At 40.3% G+C, this 20925-nt stretch overlaps 1 protein-coding gene and 1 pseudogene across 2 annotated transcripts; both read right to left on the bottom strand.

The window, feature by feature from the left end:
- Positions 1-229: 229 nt before the first annotated feature.
- Positions 230-19849, bottom strand: C12H16orf87 (chromosome 12 C16orf87 homolog). Of its 2 annotated transcripts, XM_074968674.1 has the most exons (5): positions 19563-19849; positions 15180-15410; positions 9816-9912; positions 7253-7435; positions 230-1663 (listed from the first exon to the last, which is right to left on the bottom strand). In XM_074968674.1, the coding sequence occupies exons 2-5, from the start codon at positions 15198-15200 to the stop codon at positions 1545-1547; spliced, it is 420 nt and encodes a 139-aa protein (XP_074824775.1). In that variant the 5' UTR covers positions 15201-15410; positions 19563-19849; the 3' UTR covers positions 230-1544. The 2 variants fall into 2 exon arrangements, with proteins under 2 accessions (XP_074824775.1, XP_074824776.1); XM_074968675.1 differs by lacking the exon at positions 15180-15410 and having other exon boundaries at positions 1244-1663; positions 19563-19837.
- LOC141996846 (large ribosomal subunit protein eL34 pseudogene) lies at positions 16123-17662 on the bottom strand (annotated as a pseudogene).
- Positions 19850-20925: the final 1076 nt, after the last annotated feature.

Here is a 20925-nt window from a genome sequence, read left to right as displayed (position 1 = left end):
TTTGCCTGCACCATAGAAAAACCTATGTTCTCTCCTTAGAAATAATAAGAAAAGGGAAAGGGTGGGAAGATCCTTACAGTGGTGCTGAAACGGGGGGGTGGAGGAGACCAGGGGGCCGTAGCCCTCCCACTTTTTAAAAGTGGACAGATCTGGCCTGTTCACTTTTCCCCCCATGGCAGACCCTGCCTGCTTCACTTGCCCCTCCCCCTCCCCCGAGGCCTAACCCCCTGACCAGGCCAGCAGCTGATGGAGCCTGGCTGGGAAGCCTGGGCAGTTGTGGGAGCCACACGGACCCTCTACCTCCTTGCGGTGCAAGGGGACTGAAAGCAACCCCTGGCCTATGTCCCTGTCCTCAGGGCTCCCCGCCCGGTCCAGGACAGGTGTAGATGGAGGGTCTGCAACTCCGCACTGGCTCCCCTCAGCTACCCGTGCAGCTCTTACAGCCAGGCTGCAGCTCCAAGGCCCTGTGCTGCAGCCAGAGCCGGGTCAGGGAGAACCACACAGGCACCTGTGGGGAGCCTGGGTCCCTCCACCTGCCCTGGGGCGGGGGTCTTGGAGGGCTGGGACACGAGCAGTGGACTGCTTTTGGCCCCACCCCGGGCAGGGGAGGCTTCCTGGTCCCACTGTGGCCTCTGGGAGAAGAGGAGGGGCGGGGTGAGGCCTCAGGTGGGGGCAGGGCCTCCAGGGCACCTGGCCCTTTGTCCCCTCATTTTTGGGAAGGCTCTGATGGATCATTACTAACTGAAGGAGATGCAGCTGGCAGCTACCAGGTGCAAAATGGTTACTTTAGGACTTCAGCTGCTTGACTCTGCTAAATTTAAGGAGTCTGGCTCAGAAAGGCATATCTGGGATAAAAAGAAAATACTATATAAAGCGAACTCCGTACTAAGGAGAGTTCCCATGGAACATGAGTCACCACGCAAGGTGATCCTAAAAAAGGAACTGCTTTGCTTCCATGCTTATCCCCACTATATCACATCTATAAAATGAAGAACCAGAACCACTGATCAAAATACTGTCCACAACCATCTTCAAAATGAATAACCGTTCTTAAATTAAAAGGAAAATAAGATCAAGACACCTTAAATAAGTCCTGTTACAAATGTACTTAATTTCCAATTCAATAAAATATCAGAATATCAATTTATTAAAAGGTTAGATGAACTATACATATGTAAACTGTAATATAGTTGAAAAATCTGAAATATATTTAGTTCTAAAAAGAAAATCATTCTTTCAGAAAGTATTTAAAATATTGCATTTCTGGGCAGCAAATCTAACGAAGTGCTCTGGAAATGGTGCATTCTCTCTGTGCGTTCATCGAGCATTAGTCTCCAAGGCATAAAGAACTCAAATGTTGACAACGTTGCTTCTTGCTGATGTGTAGACACACAGAAGTCTGTGAGCTCCAAAACAGCAGCACAGTTTTAACAGGGAAAAGCTATGGTCCTGCTTGATGAAGACAATATGCCTCCCGGGAGTCCATGACACCTTGAAAATATGCTAGCCACACTGCATACAACAAAGTCAGATTATGTGGTGAGTTAGAGAATAAGTCTTTGATTGATAATTTTTCTGTTTATTTCCGCCAAGGCCACTGAAAACACGAAAGCCTTTTCATCTGAAAGGTTAGCATACATGTCAACTTCTTTTTCTTGTTTCTCTGTAGAAGAAGAAGAAGAAAAGTCACTATGAAACAAAAGCTTTTCTCCAGCTCCTGTATCAGAAGTTTGTATATAAATTACACAGATACTAAATTACTGTTATATGGGACAACATATTAGTATTGAAAAGTGGTATTAAAGATAAGCAGCTCCCATCAGGGAAAAGAAGTCACTGAATCAACAGTCTGAAAATATGACACAAATGCCTATTCTTCAGTGACAAGAAAAGATGACTCAGCCTAACATCATATGAATGATTCCTAACACACAAATGAGAGAGTAGTTAATGCTGCCTAATGCTTCTTCCTCCAGGTGAAAGACAACTCTCTACATGTTACATTTAAATAGCACCTTTCTGAGAGGACATAAATGATGTATTACAAAATGAAGGTTTCAACACCTGTAAGAAGTAGGGTAGTCCTTTCCCTATAGTATAGGTAGGAGAGTGAGATTCTGAAAGGTTAAGTAAATTGTCCAAGATCACTGAGCAGATTAGTGGCAGAGCCAAGAGAAGAACCCAGAACTCATGACTCAAAGCCCCATTAGGGGTTTCAGACTTCTGGTACTTCAGGAACACTAGACTTTTCCTGACATGGGACATGTTAATACCCCAGGGAGCCTGCTTCATCCAGACAAGCCAACTGAGAGTGGAGGGGGCTGCAGGTGGGTCACTTAAGTGCAAGAGTGAGCCATCAAGGAGCTCACCTGCTGCAGCACTCCAACCTTGCAAGGCTCTCCTATGGCACACATAAGGTCCATAAAACGAAGCTTTGTCACAGCCACCTCTTTTAATTCAGCACCCCACCCACCCAGTCTATCCCCTGAGCTCCTCCTTGATAACTGCCCAGCATTACAGAAGCTCTTTCATCAGCTTTTTTTTGTCAACTAGCCAGAAAGGGCTAAGTGAGGCTGAGCAGGGGCTAACATGCATTGCAGGAAGGAGAGCATACATGGGTAGTCTAGCACTCCATGAGGGAATCCGCACGGATCCCCTATCTTCACCCCCTCAAAGCACTCCCTCACCTGGGTCTTTCCAGAGGACTGGGAATGGGGCTCACAGATAAGGGGGATCACCACTGCATGGGCTTAAAAGTTTGGCTTATTTTAACCTATCAGTGTCCCTGTAAGTATATAATGGTGTCCAGACACACTCAGTATTTAGATTTCAGTCTGGGACCATTTGCTGATTTAAGTTCATGGTGAAATGACAGAGCGAGCAAATCCTTAAACACCAGGATTAAAGACTTGGCCTTTCTGGTCTTTTCTCCCCACTCAATGGCTCAACATTAAAGTCTGTTGAAAGCTATTTACCAACCTCAAAGCACCTACGCAACTATGCTTCCCATGTTTCACTACACAGCAGCTTGCTTAGTGAGGTACTTGGAATATCAAAAGCCAGCACAGATGTTCTAATGCAAAGCTATGAGAAGATTGTTTTAGTTAAGTACTAGAATTCAAAACCACATTCAATCTTGGGAATACAAATCACTGTAGCTGGATCCCTGGTGAGGTGAGATGCAGTACCATCTGCTGCATTCAGCTTGAAGTCAGGAGCTAAGAACCAGAGTGAAGTGAGCTGTAGCTCACAAAAGCTTATGCTCAAATAAATTTGTTAGTCTCTAAGGTGCCACAAATACTCCTTTTCTTTTTGCAAATACAGACTAACTGGCTGCTACTCTGAAACCTAACAAATTTGAGCATAAGCTTTCACTTCCGATGAAGTGAGCTGTAGCTCACGAAAGCTTATGCTCAAATAAATCTGTTAGTCTCTAAGGTGCCACAAGTACTCCTTTTCTTTTTGTTCCAGAAGAAAGCATTGTAAGTGCTAATTATTCTGTATGAAATACTTCTAGCTTGCAGCCATCTTTTTACCTGTTTCACGCTACTCTAACCCAAACAAGCTCAGCCATCCAAAATTGTTAACATCTTCAAAGAAGTGTTTCTGAGTTTCCTCCAACTCCTTTTTGCTAAGCATGGCAGGAGATTCAATGTATTCAAAATAAAATGTATTTGAAGTACTCCCTTTTCACCATGAACATTCACTTGGAATTCCAATGATTAAAAAATTAATTTTACAAAATTACTCTCATTTATTTACAGGCTTCTTAACCAAGTGAACATTTTTTCCAAGATGTTTTCAAATGAATAGCTATTCCAATGGAAATACAATTTTGAAGAACATATTGAAAAACATTGCCAGATGATTCTACTATGAAGCAGTATCAATCATCAATGCAGAACTTGTAACTTATAGCCATTCTTACTACAGTTTCATCCTTCTCACCAGCAACTATTGAACATTTTATAGTTGGTTGACCTTTTCCTACATGCTACGTACAGCCTCTGATTTAGAAAAAACAATTTGATATCCTATTAAAACCTTCCTCATCTGAAGACAGTCTGACTCAGTTCTCTATTATTCACACTTGAGACTTCTCTGCAGGTATGCACAACTATTTTTGTAAGACACCAGAAATGAGAAGAAATCCTTTGCTGCCAAAATGGAAAATTACACACATCAAAATTTCAGCACACCAAAATAAAGAGAACTCTGTCCTAGCAAACAGTGATCTTATAGTGAAGGGTCAAAACTGTGTAGGGCCTAGCACACCACCTCAGCAGCAATCAGAAAAGATTTTTTAAATGCTCAAGAAATACATATAAAAGAAACAGCAACACACACCCTTTGCAGGGTCTAGCAATGTGTTCTCCTCAAGCACAAGAAATGGCCCTGCCATTTCTAGAACCAAAATTCCAGTGAGTTTTGGATAAGGAATAAAAAAAAAAAAAAAGACCTAAAAGGGCCTATTGCATAATATGGACTAATACCACTTTTTTTTCCCCCCACAGATGACATAAGATTTTGAAGTTACAACAGCACAGAACAGCAGCCCCAGCATGGTAAGCTTCCAAAAGTGCTTTTTACACTCCAGTAACGTTAAATGAAAGTTCTGGATGTTCTAAAACATGTAAGGGGAAACTTGCTCTTTCTTCCCAAATCCTCATATTTGTACGCCAAGCTTCAGTGTTGGATCATATTAAAGAAGTTCTGTATTAAAATCACAAATGAGTTTGATTCCCCATAGTTTAAATTCCAGGGTATTACTAATTAAGAGGTCTCTTGGGTTTTGGTACTGTTTCTCTCCCTCTATGTGTGAAACTTGCAAGCTGCTAATTGTGTTAGTACATTCTAAGACAGAATCTGTTCTCAAAGCAATTCACAGAGACTCAAAGCAATACTCTAACAACAGAAACAGCACCCAGAGACTCCCCGCCCTTTTGTTGTATTAACAATTGTGATTAAAATAGAGATAGAGGATGTATGTGGACGGATGCTTGGTGTGGATAACAACTGAATGATCAGGGAGGTGCCAGCCTAAGAATCCAGTGTCCATCGGCTGAAGAAGGCGTCAAGTGGAAATAACCAGAGGACCCCCGGAGGGCAGACTGGAATCCACCCAACAGCCTCAAGAATGGGAGAACCAAAGAACAAGATAACTTCTTGGAGCCGTCAGGAATGTGCTATCTGCTGATTGATTCAGCAACAGCATGATGAAGCAATTCCCATAGACTGGCATAGGAAGAAATTCCTATAAAAATAGACTCTTAAAAAGTGAGAACTTTGGGGTCTGATTCTGCAAACCAACTTCCAGGAGCATCAGATGAGCATCTGACAAGGCCCTGCTCCCTCCTCATGTCCAGGCCACCTGGCCAGTGGCTTGGCATGAGCAACTCTAAGGCTGGTAACTATGATGACAACCTTGCAGAACCTGTGTGTGTGTGTATGTGTGAATGTGTGAATAAATATGAGATTGAATGGAATGTTATAGCTATAACTAACTGGTAACTATGATGACAACCTTGCAGAACCTCTGTGTGTGTGTGTGTGTGTGAATGTGTGAATAAATATGAGATTGAATGGAATGTTATAGCTGTAACTAACTGCTTACTATGATTCTTTCTGTATTCACAATAAATGTGGTATTTTGCCTTTTTCCCTTTAATAAGATCCTGCTGATTTTTAATTTATTGGTACAACATCAGGATGAAGTGTTTATGGCCCAATTGAAATCCTCTAAAAATAAAAGGTAAATGAAACGCCAACAGGCTCTTGGTACCAGCAGTTCCAAGAGGCACAGCCACAAAGCTGCACAGTAAAGGGCTGAGAAGTACTTAGAGATGTGCATATTTGATGTCTTACAGTGTTGTTAAGCATCGAGACCAGGACAGATCCAACAAGATAAATTGAGGGTGGTTTTTTCAAAGCTGCATAAGTTACTTAGGAGCATTAATTTCATTAGAAGACAACAGGACTTGTGCTCCCAAGTGACCACTTTTGAAAACCCCCACCCTCTATTACTATTATTACCAGAAATATAATATAAGACAGGTCATAATAGTTTGTCAAGAAGCTCTTGCTATTTCTGTCCAATTGCTCCTTAGCAATCCTGACTGTATTAATTATTTTCTTTGACAATTAATCAGAGCACCCTAGTTTGTGACTGCAGCAAATAACGAGTTGGTATGTGTTTTCCTCAAACGCAAGAAAACTATAAAATCGTAACACCAATTCCTTTGGCACCCTCATTTGGAGCATCCCTATCTTGTCTGAAGTACCATGTGAACCAAGAGCATCTGAAGAGAACTAGTTGTGAGATACTTAACATACACTCTCATTATTAAAGAGTGTGAGAATCTCTGACATAGCCTAGTATCCTACTTCTAGCAGTGACTGACACTGGCTGCTTCACAGAAAAATGAATCCATGTGGTCAGCTGTGTAAAGGTTCATCATGGAGACAGCAGGAATAAGGAAATCCTCTCTGACCCCTGCAGACAATCTGCTTAAGCCTAGAAGCCTATGAAGGACCACTGGATCTTATCAGAAGCAGATGTTTGCAACAGTTCTTGCTTCTCTGAAGGAAATGAGTTAGCCTTGCCATAAACAACATTACCCAAGTGTTGGTCTGGATAGAAAAACTAACAAGTCACTACAGCATGAGACATTTTTTCTTCCTGCTCACAGACGTTAAGGTCACAAGGGACTATCACGATCATCTAGTTTGACCTCCTGCACATTGCAGCAGGCCACAGAACCTCACCCACCCACTCCTGTAATAGATCCCAACCCCAGCTGAGTTACTGAAGTCCTCAAATCATGATTTAAAGACTTCAAGTTACAGAGACTCCACTATTTAACTAAGGCTATGTCTACACTGCACATCTGATAACGGCATGGCTGTGCCACTGCAGCCACGCCATTGTAAGGTGAGCAGTGTAGCCACTCTTTGTTGCTCCCAGCGACAAAATAAAACCACCCCAAGAGAGGGGCAGTAGCTTTGAAACCAGGAGAGCGTCTCCCGCTGCCGAAGCACTGTCCATACCAAAGCTTTTAGTTGTTAAAGCTTTTGTCGTGCGGGGTCGGTTTTTTTCACACCTCTGAGTGACAAAAGTTTTAACAATGAAAGTGCAGTGTAGACAAAGCCTAAAACATGTCACCAGTTGGATTAATGACAGCACGCCATTAAAAAAAAAAAAACCCCAAAACCAAAAATAACTTTCCCCAAATAGGTTTTCTAATTCTCATACCTCTTTCTTCCTCATACTTTTTGGCTGAGGCACTCTTAGGTCTTCCTCGTCCCCGTCTGCTATGATCTGAATGGCTGTTAGATCTGGACCTTTTTCTGTTTTCTAAGTCTTTATTTACTGCAGAATTTATCTTCTCTCGCTTAACTCTCTCTGTTCGTCTCCTTTTGGCCTCACTCTTGTTTTCTGTATAAATGAATAAAGAAAATGTTTTAGGGTTGCTTTCATGTCTTTGTAGTTACTCAGTCTCAGCACTTTCCCCACCCCACCTCTTCCCTTACATCTCTTAACAAGAATGATTAGTTGCCTGCACAGTAGTAACCTCTCAAGCAGTTCACAACACTCGACTGCATCTGCACACCATCCGCTGAGCTGAGAGTTGAGCAAGTTGTTTTAGGCAAAGTCACAGACATACCCCATTTTTTTTTCATCACAAAGATCAAGTCTTAATTATGACGACATTTATGTAGCATTTTGCAATAAATAAGGAGCATCTATTAGCAACACAGTGCATAGGAAATGCTTAGTTCTTAAGTCAGTGAAACTAACTGCACAGATCACAATTTTAAAATGTTCCTGATGTATCACTTCTGATGTACTGAAAGTCACTGCTTTCATTCCAGGTGTTCCCAATTACTATTAAGACATGGATAAAGAGGCAAACACTAAATCTTCATTTTTTGTTTTGTTTTGCCATCACTCCTGAAACCATTCTCATATTATACAATTCAACATAAGACACCAATTCAACTGTACACTCAGTATTTACGACAGCAGCACCTAGAGGCTCCAACTACCATCAGGACCCATTCTGTTAGGGGCTGTACAGACATGGGCTATGGCTACACTTCAGAGCTTACAGTGGCACTGCTAGTGCAGACGCTCTCAGCGGATGGGAGAGAGCTCTCCTGTCAACTTAATTACTCCAGCCCCCGTGAGTGGTGGTAACTATGTTGGCGGGAGAAGCTCTCCCGCCAACATAGCGCTGTCCACACCGGTGCTTAGGTCAGTGTAACTTACGTCACTCATGGGGGTGGCTTATTCACACTTCTTAGTGACAGAACTTACACCGACTTAAGCTGTAGTGTGTACACAGCCTTAACCAGGCTGCCTTCACACTTTTCACATGCTAGTTTTGGGAAAAAGCTTCCAAATTTTGCACCCGAGAGTTTTTGGTATTTACCTGTTGGATGTCATTCTACTACTTTCCTTTCGTCCCACCTCCCAATTTACTGTAGACTGGACATATGCCACAACTAGATGGCAGGACATAGCTTGTGAATATATTAGACAGGAGAGCCAGATATATTCACTTTCCCACTGTAATTACACAAGAGCCTTGCATAATCATAATAAACCCTTTAACGTATCTAACTGGGTTGGTAACTAGTTTCATTTTATCAACCACTAGCTAAACAATGGAAAAAACACCAATCACACCTTCCAAAACAAGTTCCACAGTCATTCCCACACTGCCTCCAGCTTGCAAGAACCAACATGTCTGACATCACCACTTTATATTTTCCTGAAACTCACAATTGGAACATTTTCTCTTCAGATTAAATTAAAAAAACTCTCTAATCTGATCATGTAAACCTTGTAAGTGAAGAACTTCTACAATTTTAAAATCAGATTTTTTGGGGATCTTCCCTGAAGGGGATTTATTCTGACTAATGTCCTATTACTGGTAGACAAACCATTAATAAAGAACATAAAGGAGAACATGAATCATGCTAGAAAGCATATCCAACCGATTCCTTTGCATATACATCAACAGAGCCTCGAATTTGAGAAAATACATTTTTTTATTTTACTGCATACTTTAAAAATAACATCTTAAGTAGCTTTTAGGTTAAGAGCTTCCAAAATACATTTGTTATACAAAGCATTAAATGACATTCTGCTATTTCAGAACTGAGTTAATAAATTCAATGCAGCTCATTAAAAAAAAAATAGGAATTTACTTTTGAATAAAACAACTTCAGTCATTGAGTGCTATGAAATCTGGCTTCTCTAGACATTTATCTTCTAAGTAGGATTAACAGAAAGCTTTCCATAGGGAGTATATTTGCATGGTGAATAAGTAAGCAGCTAACAGATAAACAATGAATAAAATGGCACGTTTCAGAGTAGCAGCCGTGTTAGTCTGTATTCGCAAAAAGAAAAGGAGTACTTGTGGCACCTTAGAGACTAACCAATTTATTTGAGCATAAGCTTTTGTGAGCTACAGCTCACTTCATCCGATGTGAAGCTCAGTTCACTTCATCTGAAAGCTTATGCTCAAATAAATTGGTTAGTCTCTAAGGTGCCACAAGTACTCCTTTTCTTTTTAATGAATAATATGTCACTACCACCCGTACACAGGAAGGAAGGCTGCAAAAACACCACCTTTTGTCTTTCACAGTTTGTGAAAGATTAACTTATATTCAAAGTCTGCCTTGCCCCAGTGTAAAGGAAAGAAGAACGGACAAAAGTCCAAGTTTATAATACAGGAGGCCACATGCTCTTCATTTTTTTTTCCCCCACAGTAGAAATATGAAAGGGAAAGCCCCTCAGTAAGATTTACCTGCAGTGGGTGGTGATTTCTCAGCACGTTTGGCATGCAAGAGCTTTCGACTAATAAATATGTAGCCACAAGGGCACGATTTGCATGCAACAGGAACCTGAAAGAAAGTGGGGAAAATAAGGTTTTGAAATATCACAAGAGTTCCTCCGTTAAGAAAAAAAATCCCAAATACAAGGCACATGTGACCTCCAAGATATTCTTCACATTTTGTTTATACCCCAAACAGTATTCCGTGTTATTGTGCATTTCATAAAGTTTCATAACGGTGGATTTGATTTAAATCACTAGTCAGGAAGACTTGATTTAATAATGGCTTTCTACATAAAAGTGCATTCTTGTTGGTAGTTATAACTTTAATACATATTCTTCACAACTCAGAGATAGATGTGGTTTCATTTGTAGAAGGTACACACTATACATTTTTAAAGTGATTTATTTTGAAAACTTTTCAGATTAGTTTTACAGCAATATCAGAAAATGAATGATTGTTTCGTTATTTCATTTACCAAAGGTAACTGAAGCAGATATTTATGAAGTCATTGGGAGATGAACTATTCAACAGGTTAATCATTAATATTTGGAGGATTTTCTTGCCATGCTGTATTAGGAGGAGATCACCACCAGACAGACATTTAAATTGTTTCATTTAACTAAAACAACGTTATGTATTCTGAATTTTTTTCTTCCACAGCAAACATATAATATTTTAACAAACCAAGCATATGAATGGTTGAATTTAGTTAAACATTCAAGTTTTTTAAAATCAGGTTTGTATTTGTTAAAATTGTTTTTAACTAAAAGAGTTAAATGAAATATTGAAAAAAAAAATCAAATCAACTATGTAAGCCAGGTCAACATGAAAAACGTAAAATATTGGCTTCCGCAGCTAACTCAGTTGTCTTCACCTTCATTTTTCTGTTTGTTCATAATCTGGAAAAGAAAAACAAGCTTTCCTGCTTTTTCAGGTCCCAAATGATTTCTCAATTTGGATGAATGAATTAGTCCAAAGGAAGAAAATATTCTCTCTTTCTACACTGGCAGAAGACGCTACTGCTGTTAAAAGTGAGATCATCACTTCAACCGTCTCTGAACCCACTGTCTCTGAATCCACTGCTTAAGTGACTTCCACCAGTTCACTGGTGTGACTTTTTTTAAAAGATCATCAGCAAACATATATTTCTTGAATGGTTCTTATTCCCAAATTGGGTCTCTTTTACAGCCTGCTGCCATTATAGGTTTACCCTTCTAGTGAGAGAATGGTATGGTAGATCTCAAATCATTTGAGGTCTTTCTGAGTGTAGTCTTCATGACTTCTGGAATATGCTGTTCAAACAGTTTCACTTTTGTTTCTACTGCCTGTCCCTCCCTTCTCACATTTATCTTCTCCTTGTCCAGATCTATTCCGCCCCCAATAATCTTCTATTCATTGAACTTTGAAATTTAGCACTTTTAGAGAGAGGTAGGGGATTGAATCTGTGTACACAAATTTGCAGAGGGACAATAGGGTTGAGGTCTGTTATTTCTCACCTCTATATATTATTTATTTCAAAACATTTTTTCTGTTAACAAGCATGTTATCTCTGGAGACACAAATCCAGTTTGAGAACTGCAAAACTAAGCATCTCTGATGGTATCTTCTAGACTGAGCACTGAGTCCCATTGGGTAGATAGAAAGATTAACCTAAATAATCTATACAGAAGCCCCTGGAGCCCCATAAGATTGGGTCCCTAATCCATGAACTATTGGAACTCATTTACAAAACTTTTCTTAAACATTACATGATTATATTGCCTGATACTATAGAATTAGAATTTATGATCCCTATTTTATGATTAGATACCTTTGCGCTATAATGTATTTTAATTAAAACTATGTTTAGATAGGTTTTTTCCTCAAAAAGTATTTTATCAAAAAATCGGATTTATATAAAAAAATCCGATTTAAAAAAAAATAATTGATTTTTATCCATGCTGTTTCATAGTAAGTAGAGGAAACCCAGCACTACCCCATCCAGCTGAATACTTGCAATATGGAAGAATTTAGAACGATATGGGAAAATTCTAGAATGCTTACAGCTACAAGGACAGTAGTGTATTCCTTCCTTATTAAAAAAATGTTAACAAAAATTCTTTCCTTCAGCAATTAAAAAAGAACAGAAAAAGTTACCAAAGCACATCATCTACATTAAACATGTTGCAAATCATGGCTTTAGGAGTCAATCAGGAGTGCATTGTGCTGCTTTGATTAGATCGGTATCAAGACAAAGTTATGCAAAGGACTAAAAAACACAGAGGAAACTAAAAAGATTTGGAAGAAATTAACGTTCAAATAAAACAGTGTTAACGCAGGATACCACACAAAAGAAAAAAACAAAAACATGAACATGTCAAAAACATCGAGACAAATCTCTTCACGTTCGCTGCTGTTTCCTAAAACCATGCAATAATGAAAGTATTTACTGTTTATACTTTACCTGATGCACAGGAAACCAATTTCAGTGTGCTTCTAACAGAAGAACAAAATGCCATAACCAAACTGCTGGTCCATACAAAGAATTCTCCCGCTACACAGGCCACACAAACTGTGTTATTGCTTTCTGTAGCACAGCTACATTTTCTGTGCTTTGCTTCACACGTTTATAAGGACATCACATTTAAGAAAAGCATTTTTTCATTACCAAACTTGAAGCATGCAGTGCAATTCTACAAACAGTTCACTTAACTAGTAAGCCATGCCGCTCATTCAAAACGTAGTTGGTTATGTTTTTAAATTAAAAGTGTGGAACGGAGGAATACCTCAGAATCAATGGCATGCATTATTTTTACATACAACTCACATATTTTTCTGAGTAAACCTGGCAATTATTTAAGTTTTTTATTCTTTGAAAGGAACACAATTCTAGCAGGTACTTTTTCTTTTCTTCATCTTTTTTTTTTTTTTTTTTTTTTAATTTAACCCACCCACCCACCCAGTTTTAAAAAGCTGCATTCTTTGTAAAGCTGTCCCAGAAGTTTACAAATAAATATTCATACAAATTTTAATCCTTTTGTATTGTGCAACATCTGATCTCATCCGGACAACTGCGAGGCAGTTCTATTAAAACTTAAAAGTGAAATTCAGGAAGTCCTTGTTTTGCTTACTTGTTCATGTGCCACATCAAAGGGGAACACATCTCTTGGAATAGCTGCAAATGTTGCAGAACCAGTACAGGGAGCACAAGATTTGATCTTTTCGTAGAGCCTACATAAATAGCTATTTTTAAACAATAACTTTCTTAGTCTAAGCTTGTTAGAGGCCAAGTGGCAGTTGGTTTCCTTTGCTGTACTCTTGGGCATCATCATCCTCATGTAATTTAGATTTCAGAGTAACAGCCGTGTTAGTCTGTATTTGCAAAAAGAAAAGGAGTACTTGTGGCACCTTAGAGACTAACCAATTTATTTGAGCATGAGCTTTCGTGAGCTACAGCTCACTTCATCGGATGCATACCGTGGAAACTGCAGAAGACATTTTATACACACAGAGACCATGAAACAATACCTCCTCCCACCCCACTCTCCTGCTGGTAATAGCTTATCTAAAGTGATCATCAAGTTGGGCCCTTTACTTTAGATAAGCTATTACCAGCAGGAGAGTGGGGTGGGAGGAGGTATTGTTGCATTTGTATGCATCCGATGAAGTGAGCTGTAGCTCACGAAAGCTCATGCTCAAATAAATTGGTTAGTCTCTAAGGTGCCACAAGTACTCCTTTTCTTTTTATGTAATTTAGACTTAGTAATTGATCACTTCTGTTTATACCTCACACTTTGATCAGGAGAAACCTCATATGAAATTTAAAAAAAACGTACATTCAAAGTATTCAAGAATACCATCCTTCTAGAGACAACTGAGCCAGTACTATTTCACCAGCCCAAAAAATAATTCTCAAAACTTGCTTTCACCTAGTCTTTGGTATTAGGATATAGCTGGCTATAATTGTTGTTTTGCACATGTAACCAAATTTTGAGAAGGCGGCATCAGATGGTTATTGAAAATTAGAATTTTTTTCTATTGTATCTAGCGGTTATACTGCCTAAGAGTGGTAAAATGGATAACTTGAAACCTAAACAATTTCAAAAGAGTTAAGTAGTTTCAGTTGCTGCTTCTACCACCGGTACCTCTGCCAATTTTTGTAATTTTCCAATCACTTTTACAAAAGTGTCTCTCACAAATTATTGCATAAAAGACCCACACAAACAAAAGGAAACTGATTACACAAAAGATATACTGACCATACTGAAAATACTGTCAAATGCATAAAGTTTAAAAAATAATTTCTATAATTGTTCAATTATAGTAATCTTAAGTGTCACAATTAAGAGAAATAGGCAAAAAAATTCAGAGCAAGTGTGATTTTTAGATTGATGATTTAACTTTAATGGAAAGACTTTTTGTACAAAAGGTTTGGCCCACCCCAAAATCTGACTAACCTACCAGAGATTGCGTTTGCATTTAATAAGCTGATTGTCTGATAACTGTGCTGCAATACCAAGAACCAAAATAATATATTTATTTTTAGATATAGCTGAATTGATATCTGAAGTTAATTAAGGTGGCACAGGATTTCTATTCTACTCTCCTTTTGATCACTCCAATCTCTCTGATATTCACCTTTTCAGACTTAGTCTCTGCCTAAAGGACTTTTTTTTTTTTTTTGGGGGGGGGGGGGAGGCGGGGAGTTGAGCTTAAAGGGAAAATGATACTAGATGATTTTGAATATAAGTACAGGTTGAATTTTTACATAGTTGCTTTTCAGAGAAATGCTGGGCTCCAACATCTTTGAAAGGAAAGTGCTATAAAAGTGCAAAATATGGGTTAAAATTCTGTGAATGCTTACTAATAATATGCAGTGAATCTATCCCACAATAATAGTCAGAGTTTGCTGGACCATACCCTACCTACTATTCTATGCCAAATTTTCATTTAATTCATTTGCACAACAAATATTAAAAAATAATCTGTTCTTTGTTTCACCCTATTAACGCTATTTGCCTTGGGCTCCCTGATTTACTCAACTATGTGGGTTTGATTTTGTTTTAACACCACATATGGTGAGTGGTTCTAAGCAAGCTCTTACACTTAAGGTGTATGCAGTCAATATACTAAATCGCCTCAAGAGTTTGAATTTAAACTATTTCCATGAAAAGTTCCACACGCACATTACTGGCAGCACAGAATTCTGGGCATGTACCTCAACACCCCTGTTCTGAGAGTAGTTGAGAACTGGTAGCACAGACTGACTGCCCAAGATGAGAACTTCCTCTATGGAAGGACTGACAGATAGCCATGGGTGACTATTCTGGGGAATATATAACCTAGCCACTTACATATAAAGCTGTGGGTTCCATTGGTGCGAAGGCAAGAATTTAGCTTCTTCTACTGTGTGCACAAGGGTTCCGGAGCATTGAGAAACAATCAGGCCACACTAGCAGCCTTTGGGCTGGGACAGCACATATGCATGTAATTCCAGGCTAGCAGCAGGAAGAGCCTAGCACAGAAATTCAATTTGGACATGCATACCATTTACTTTAAGCAGAATGAAATTAGATTAGCAGGACCTTCAAAAAAAACAAAAACAAATTAATTACTTGCTCTTATAGCATCATAAGCCCCCAACAATATTAGATCGCAAAAAGTCTTACACTGAAATACCTTTATTCATTTTAATTTCTTCTTTTATCACCCAGGATGACAATTGAGCATGTTACTTGCTTCTCCCAGAAACAAAATATAATGCCAAGTTGAACATATCAGCATTTGCAAGCAATGCTCATATTAAAATTTTGTATTAAAGCTAATGTTAAAATTATACAATACACAGGTTAAGGAAACAGTGTCTGTACATCTGGGTGTAGTGCTTAGATTAGTACAAAATCTAGTTTAAAAGTCATAAAATATAATGTTATATAGTCAGAAGTACATAATCTGCAGTAACCCAAATTTAGGTGAATAAATTTAACAATAGAGTTTAGCTATTATGCTCCAAATATTCAGGTACATCACTCATGAAAAATTATATAGAGTTGGTTGTAGAAAGCAAATATAGGAATCAGTGTAGATTGTCCCTCAGTAATTGAGCATTTAGGATAGGTTGTCCTTTAGTAGATATAATCCATCAGAGAAGTATTTCAGTTACTTTCTGATTTCACCTCTCATGACCCATAGAATCATAGGACTGGAGGGGACCTCGAGAGGTCATCTAGTCCAGTCTCCCATACTTTTTTTTTTAAAGTTGAAGTTTCATTTATTAGGCAGATCATACAAAGCGATTCACTTAGATTTCTGACTCTGTGCTTGTGCCTTCAACACTTTCACAACAATCTTCCGCTCCTCAATAAGGAAAGCTTGTTTGATTCTGTCACGGACACATTTAGCACACATGGAACCGCCATAGGCTCTGCTAATATGCTTCTGTGTTTTTGACAGCCTCATAAGGACTTTAGGACGCACAGCACGAACACTGCAAAGTCTTCCTGGACACACACCACATGCAGACTTTTGTGCCTTGCCAACTTTCTTAGTGTAAAGGTAAACAATCCTGTTACTTGGTGTCCGGGACAGCCTGGTCTTCTTAGAGGCTGTGTTGTAGGACAACCTACAATGGTATGTCAGATGCTGAACCATTTTTTATATCGGGTGCCAGGACTAAGTATTATTCTAGCCCATTCCTGAGAGATGTTTGTCTAACCTGCTCTTAAAAATCTCCAATGATGGAGATTCCAAAACCTCCCTGGGCAATTTATTCCAGTGCTTAACCACCCTGATAATTAGGAAGTTTTTCCTAATGTCCAACCTAAACCTCCCTTGCTACAGTTTAAGACCACTGCTTCTTCTCCTATCCTCCGAGGTTAAGAAGAAAAATTCTTCTCTCTCCTCCTTGTAGCAACCTTTTATGTACTTGAAAACTGTTATGTCCCCTCTGTCTTCTCTTTTCCAGACTAAACAAACCCAGTTTTTTCAATCTTCCCTCACAGGTGATGTTTTCTAGACCTTTAATCATTTTTGTTGCTCTTTGTGGACTTTCTCCAATTTGTCCACATTTTTCCTGAAATGTGGTGCCCAGAACTGGACACAATACTCCAGTTGAGGCCTAATCAGCATGGAGTAGAGCGGAAGAATTACTTCTCTTGTCTTGCTTACAAAAATCCTGCTAATGCATCCGAGAACGATGTTTGCTTTTTTTTTTTTTGCGCAACAGTGTTACACTGCTGACTCATATTTGGCTTGTGGACCACTATGACCCCCAGATCCCTTTCTGCAGTACTCCTTCCTAGGCAATCATTTCCCATTTTGTATGTGTGCAACTGATTGTTACTTCCTAAATGGAGTGCTTTGCATTTGTCCTTATTGAATTTCATCCTATTTACTTCAGACCATTTCTCCAATTTGTCCAGATCATTTTGAATTTTAATCCTAACTCCTCTCATCTTGGTAGCGTCCGCAAACTTTGTAAGTATACTCTCTATGCCATTATCTAAATCACTGATGAAGACATTGAATAGAACCAGACCCAGATCTGATCCCTGCGGGACCCCACTTGTTATGCCCTTCCAGCATGACTGGGACCCACTGATAACTACTTTCTGGGAACTGTTTTCCAACCAGTTTTGCACCCACCTTATAGTAGCTCCATCTAGGTTGCATTTCCCTAGTTTGAGAAGGTCATGCGAGACAGTATCAAAAGCTTTACTAAAGTCAAGATAGAAATATGAAAGCATATCCCAAAAAGCCTAGCCTCCCAAACAAGTCTTGTGGATGAACTGAAATGCCTTAAAACTAATGTAAGTCTATTGCAAGTAGAAGCCAGGCAAGAATAAGCAAATCAACAGTTCACTGTCAAACAATTTAAAATTTTTCTTTATTTTTCTTTATAAAAATAGGACACTGTCTGATACAGGCCTAAAAAATAAACTGGTTAGAGTTTTATAGGATCTAATATGAAATAGAAACATTTTTCAGTAAGTTAAAAAAATTATTTTTATTTAAACATTCTCTTGTAGTGCTGTACCCTTTTGCCAGTGGATTACAAAAGAGTGAAACTGACCAGTCATTTTCATTGTTCAAAATTAGTACTATGTAAACAGTAAATAGCAAAGACAAGTTAGTTAGAAATAAAATGGTAATAATCCAATTTGATTATTTTTGCTATGTAATTTTTAATGCTGTTGCAATACAATTCATCCCCAGGACAATACACCAGTAACAGATGATCAACTTGTGGAGCAGTAGCTCACAAAACTCCCTACAGATTTGAGTCACACTACACTAGAAATCCTTCTGATTAAGGTCTCAAGCTGGTAAACTGCAGCAAAGGGAAAGAAAACTACTGAATCAGTATCACATATTTGAGAATATTAATCATCCAAAGGCAAAACTGTATTTGTACAGTTAATAAACTGTTTAAAGTTACTAATATCTTAAGTGTAAATAATTATATATTCTTCACAAAAACCTTCTGCATAATACAACTCTATAATGCTAATCAATATTTCCAAACGTTCAGATTATATTCCAGATAAAGACTAGAAAGGCGAAGGCCATATTGCAGTAAAACACTGGCTCAAAATTAAGCACCATTTAGAAGTGAGTTTATTTTAAACTCAGGAAGCTAGCTCATCTTTTTCATAACTGAATGCATCTGGGCCACAAACTTCCTGAATTAACTTTGCAAAGGTTCAACATCCAGTCAACGTTTTAACTCAGAAAGTCAAGAGATGACTACTCTAACTATCAAGAACTGGAGAGTGGACAGAAGCAACAGAGAACATTAAAAACATTATATTTAGTGAGGAAGTCCTTGTTGTGGAACACATCACACAAAGCGACCAGTCTTAAGACAAGTGGAAGCAGCGTGGAAAAGGGCTGTGACCTTCTGAACCTTGTCCAACTAGATAAGAGGTAAGTCAGGATAAGCACATTGAACATGCTCTGTGCCATGCAAGGAGAGGGCAAAGCAGACTTTCAATGGGATTCTTGAATGATGATGAATTATGAGGTTAGAAGCAATTACTGATTAATAAATCAGACTTCCGTTAAGAAAGGTGAACCAGGTTCTTGTGAAAACAACAAGGAGTCCTTGTGGCACCTTACAGACTAACAACTTTATTTGGGCGTAAGCTTTCGTGGGCTAGAACCCACTTCATCAGATGCATGGAGTATCAGAATCCCTTCTCCTACCACCTAAGCTGCACTGTGTTACTAACTTTTTCATACTGAGTGACTTGGACCTCATCAGACAAACAGAATCCCATTTTGTAAGTGGATGCACAGTGCAAAAAAAAAAAAAAAAAAGTTCTGGGTTATTTTTAAAAGCTCTGTTCCCGGACCTCACTCTGTGTCCCCCAGCTCTCCTCGGGTCTCCTCAGAGGCACTTTTCTCAGCTCCCAGAGCACAACACTCCAGATAAATAGCAAAGTAGCGGCATGCCCCTTCCCAAAACAACCTTGTAAATCCTAAAGTGCTGCAGTTATAAACGCATCTGTCCTGAAGGGTGTTTTATTAAATAATGGAGGCGAGGGGGGATTGCAAAGGTGAGTCTCTCTCTTCCCCTGCCAACCCCCTGATGGACATGTGTAGGGTGCTGCAGAGGTTTGGGATGAGGAAAGCAGCACTGCGCGGGCTTCTCCCTTACAGGGGGGCTGAACGGGGCAGGCTCAGTTAATGGGTGGAAGGGGGCAGGCTTGGTGCCCCTTGCCCAGCCGAGGTCTCACCTGCTGGTCGCACTCCGGGCAGGACTTGGTGGCCATCTTCACTTTCTTGGCCCTACTCGAGGACATGCTCTTTGCTGCTGCTGCGGCGGCTGGGTGGGAAAGTGGCCGCCCCACACCCGAGGGACGCGATGGAAAGCGGGGCTGGCTGGCCGGCGCGGCGCGCGCCACACACCTCACGCGGCCGCCCGGGCAAGTGCACTCTCGCCCGCGCGACCTTAGGACCCGGCTCGCGCCCGAGCCCGCGCCCACTGCCGCGAACTCTCGGCCCCAAGCGCTCCCGCGTTACTCTCCTCCCTGCCGTCACAAGCCACGCCCCCAACGACCGCAGCTGCAGGGCGGGATTTAACGAGACCCCGCCCCGTCCAGGGATTGGCCCGGGCCCGGGCGGCAGTCTCAGGCAAGCGGGCTAACTGGGAGTGGGTACGGCGGCGCGCGACTCTTCTTACTCTGAGGGAAGGCTAAGCCGCGGGCGGGGGGCACGGAACCGGCCCGGGGCCGTGGGTTCGGATCAGCCCATTCCCATGCCACAGTGGTTCCGCGCAGGGCGCTGCAGCGTGGCCGCCGGCCGCTCCCGTGCCGGGGAGAAGGGCGGACGCTTAGCCGCCCGTCCAGGTCTCTCAGCGCCCGCGGCTCCCGGCCGTTGCCCCCGGCTCAGCCAGCGGGAGAGGACGGAGCGCTGGGGCTGCGGGTTGTAGGCAAAGAGGAGAAATTCAGTGCTGACAAATAGGAGGGCCTGTAACCAGGGAGAACAAAGAAATCCCGTATTTGCAACACCCATTGCGCTAACGCGAGTTTAATCTTGTCTCACGAGTACCGTTGCAAAATTCCTTTTGCGTGGAGCCCGGCCAGCTCCTGTCGTTGCTTCAGGGAAGGTGTGGAATTGGGAGTCGGAAAGTGGGTCTCCAGGAAGATGGTTTTCTGAAGTGGTTGAAACTAGAAGAAAAACATTTTGAAAATCACTGCGCTGTTCGTTTTTATAACGCTCTCAGCGCTAAGGGTTATCTCCCCCGATCCTTCAATTTCGATCTTACACAAGTAACACGTTATTCAAGGATGGTCACTTTAGGCATCTTCCTTTCCCAGTTGACTGTCCGTCCCATAACTATTAGCAGCAATCATAATATGAGGGAAATTAAAAGACAAGTTTACTCTTATTTCCAGTATTAAAGTATAGGCTAAGTATGAATAAGAAGAATAGGGGTAGTAAAACAGGAGTGGAATTAAATACACATCTCACTGAATTAAAATCTTTTATATACAAAAACATTTTTTAAGATTTTAAAACAGACCATACAAGTCCTTTGCACCAAGAAATCCAGAACAAGAAAACTCTGGGGGTGAGAAGTGAATTTTTATTTTGCTC

Source organism: Natator depressus, chromosome 12 (assembly GCF_965152275.1).
Source record: "Natator depressus isolate rNatDep1 chromosome 12, rNatDep2.hap1, whole genome shotgun sequence".
Classification (NCBI taxonomy): domain Eukaryota; kingdom Metazoa; phylum Chordata; order Testudines; family Cheloniidae; genus Natator; species Natator depressus.
Note: the sequence above shows the minus strand (reverse complement) of the source record. Positions and strands in the feature narration are given on the sequence as shown.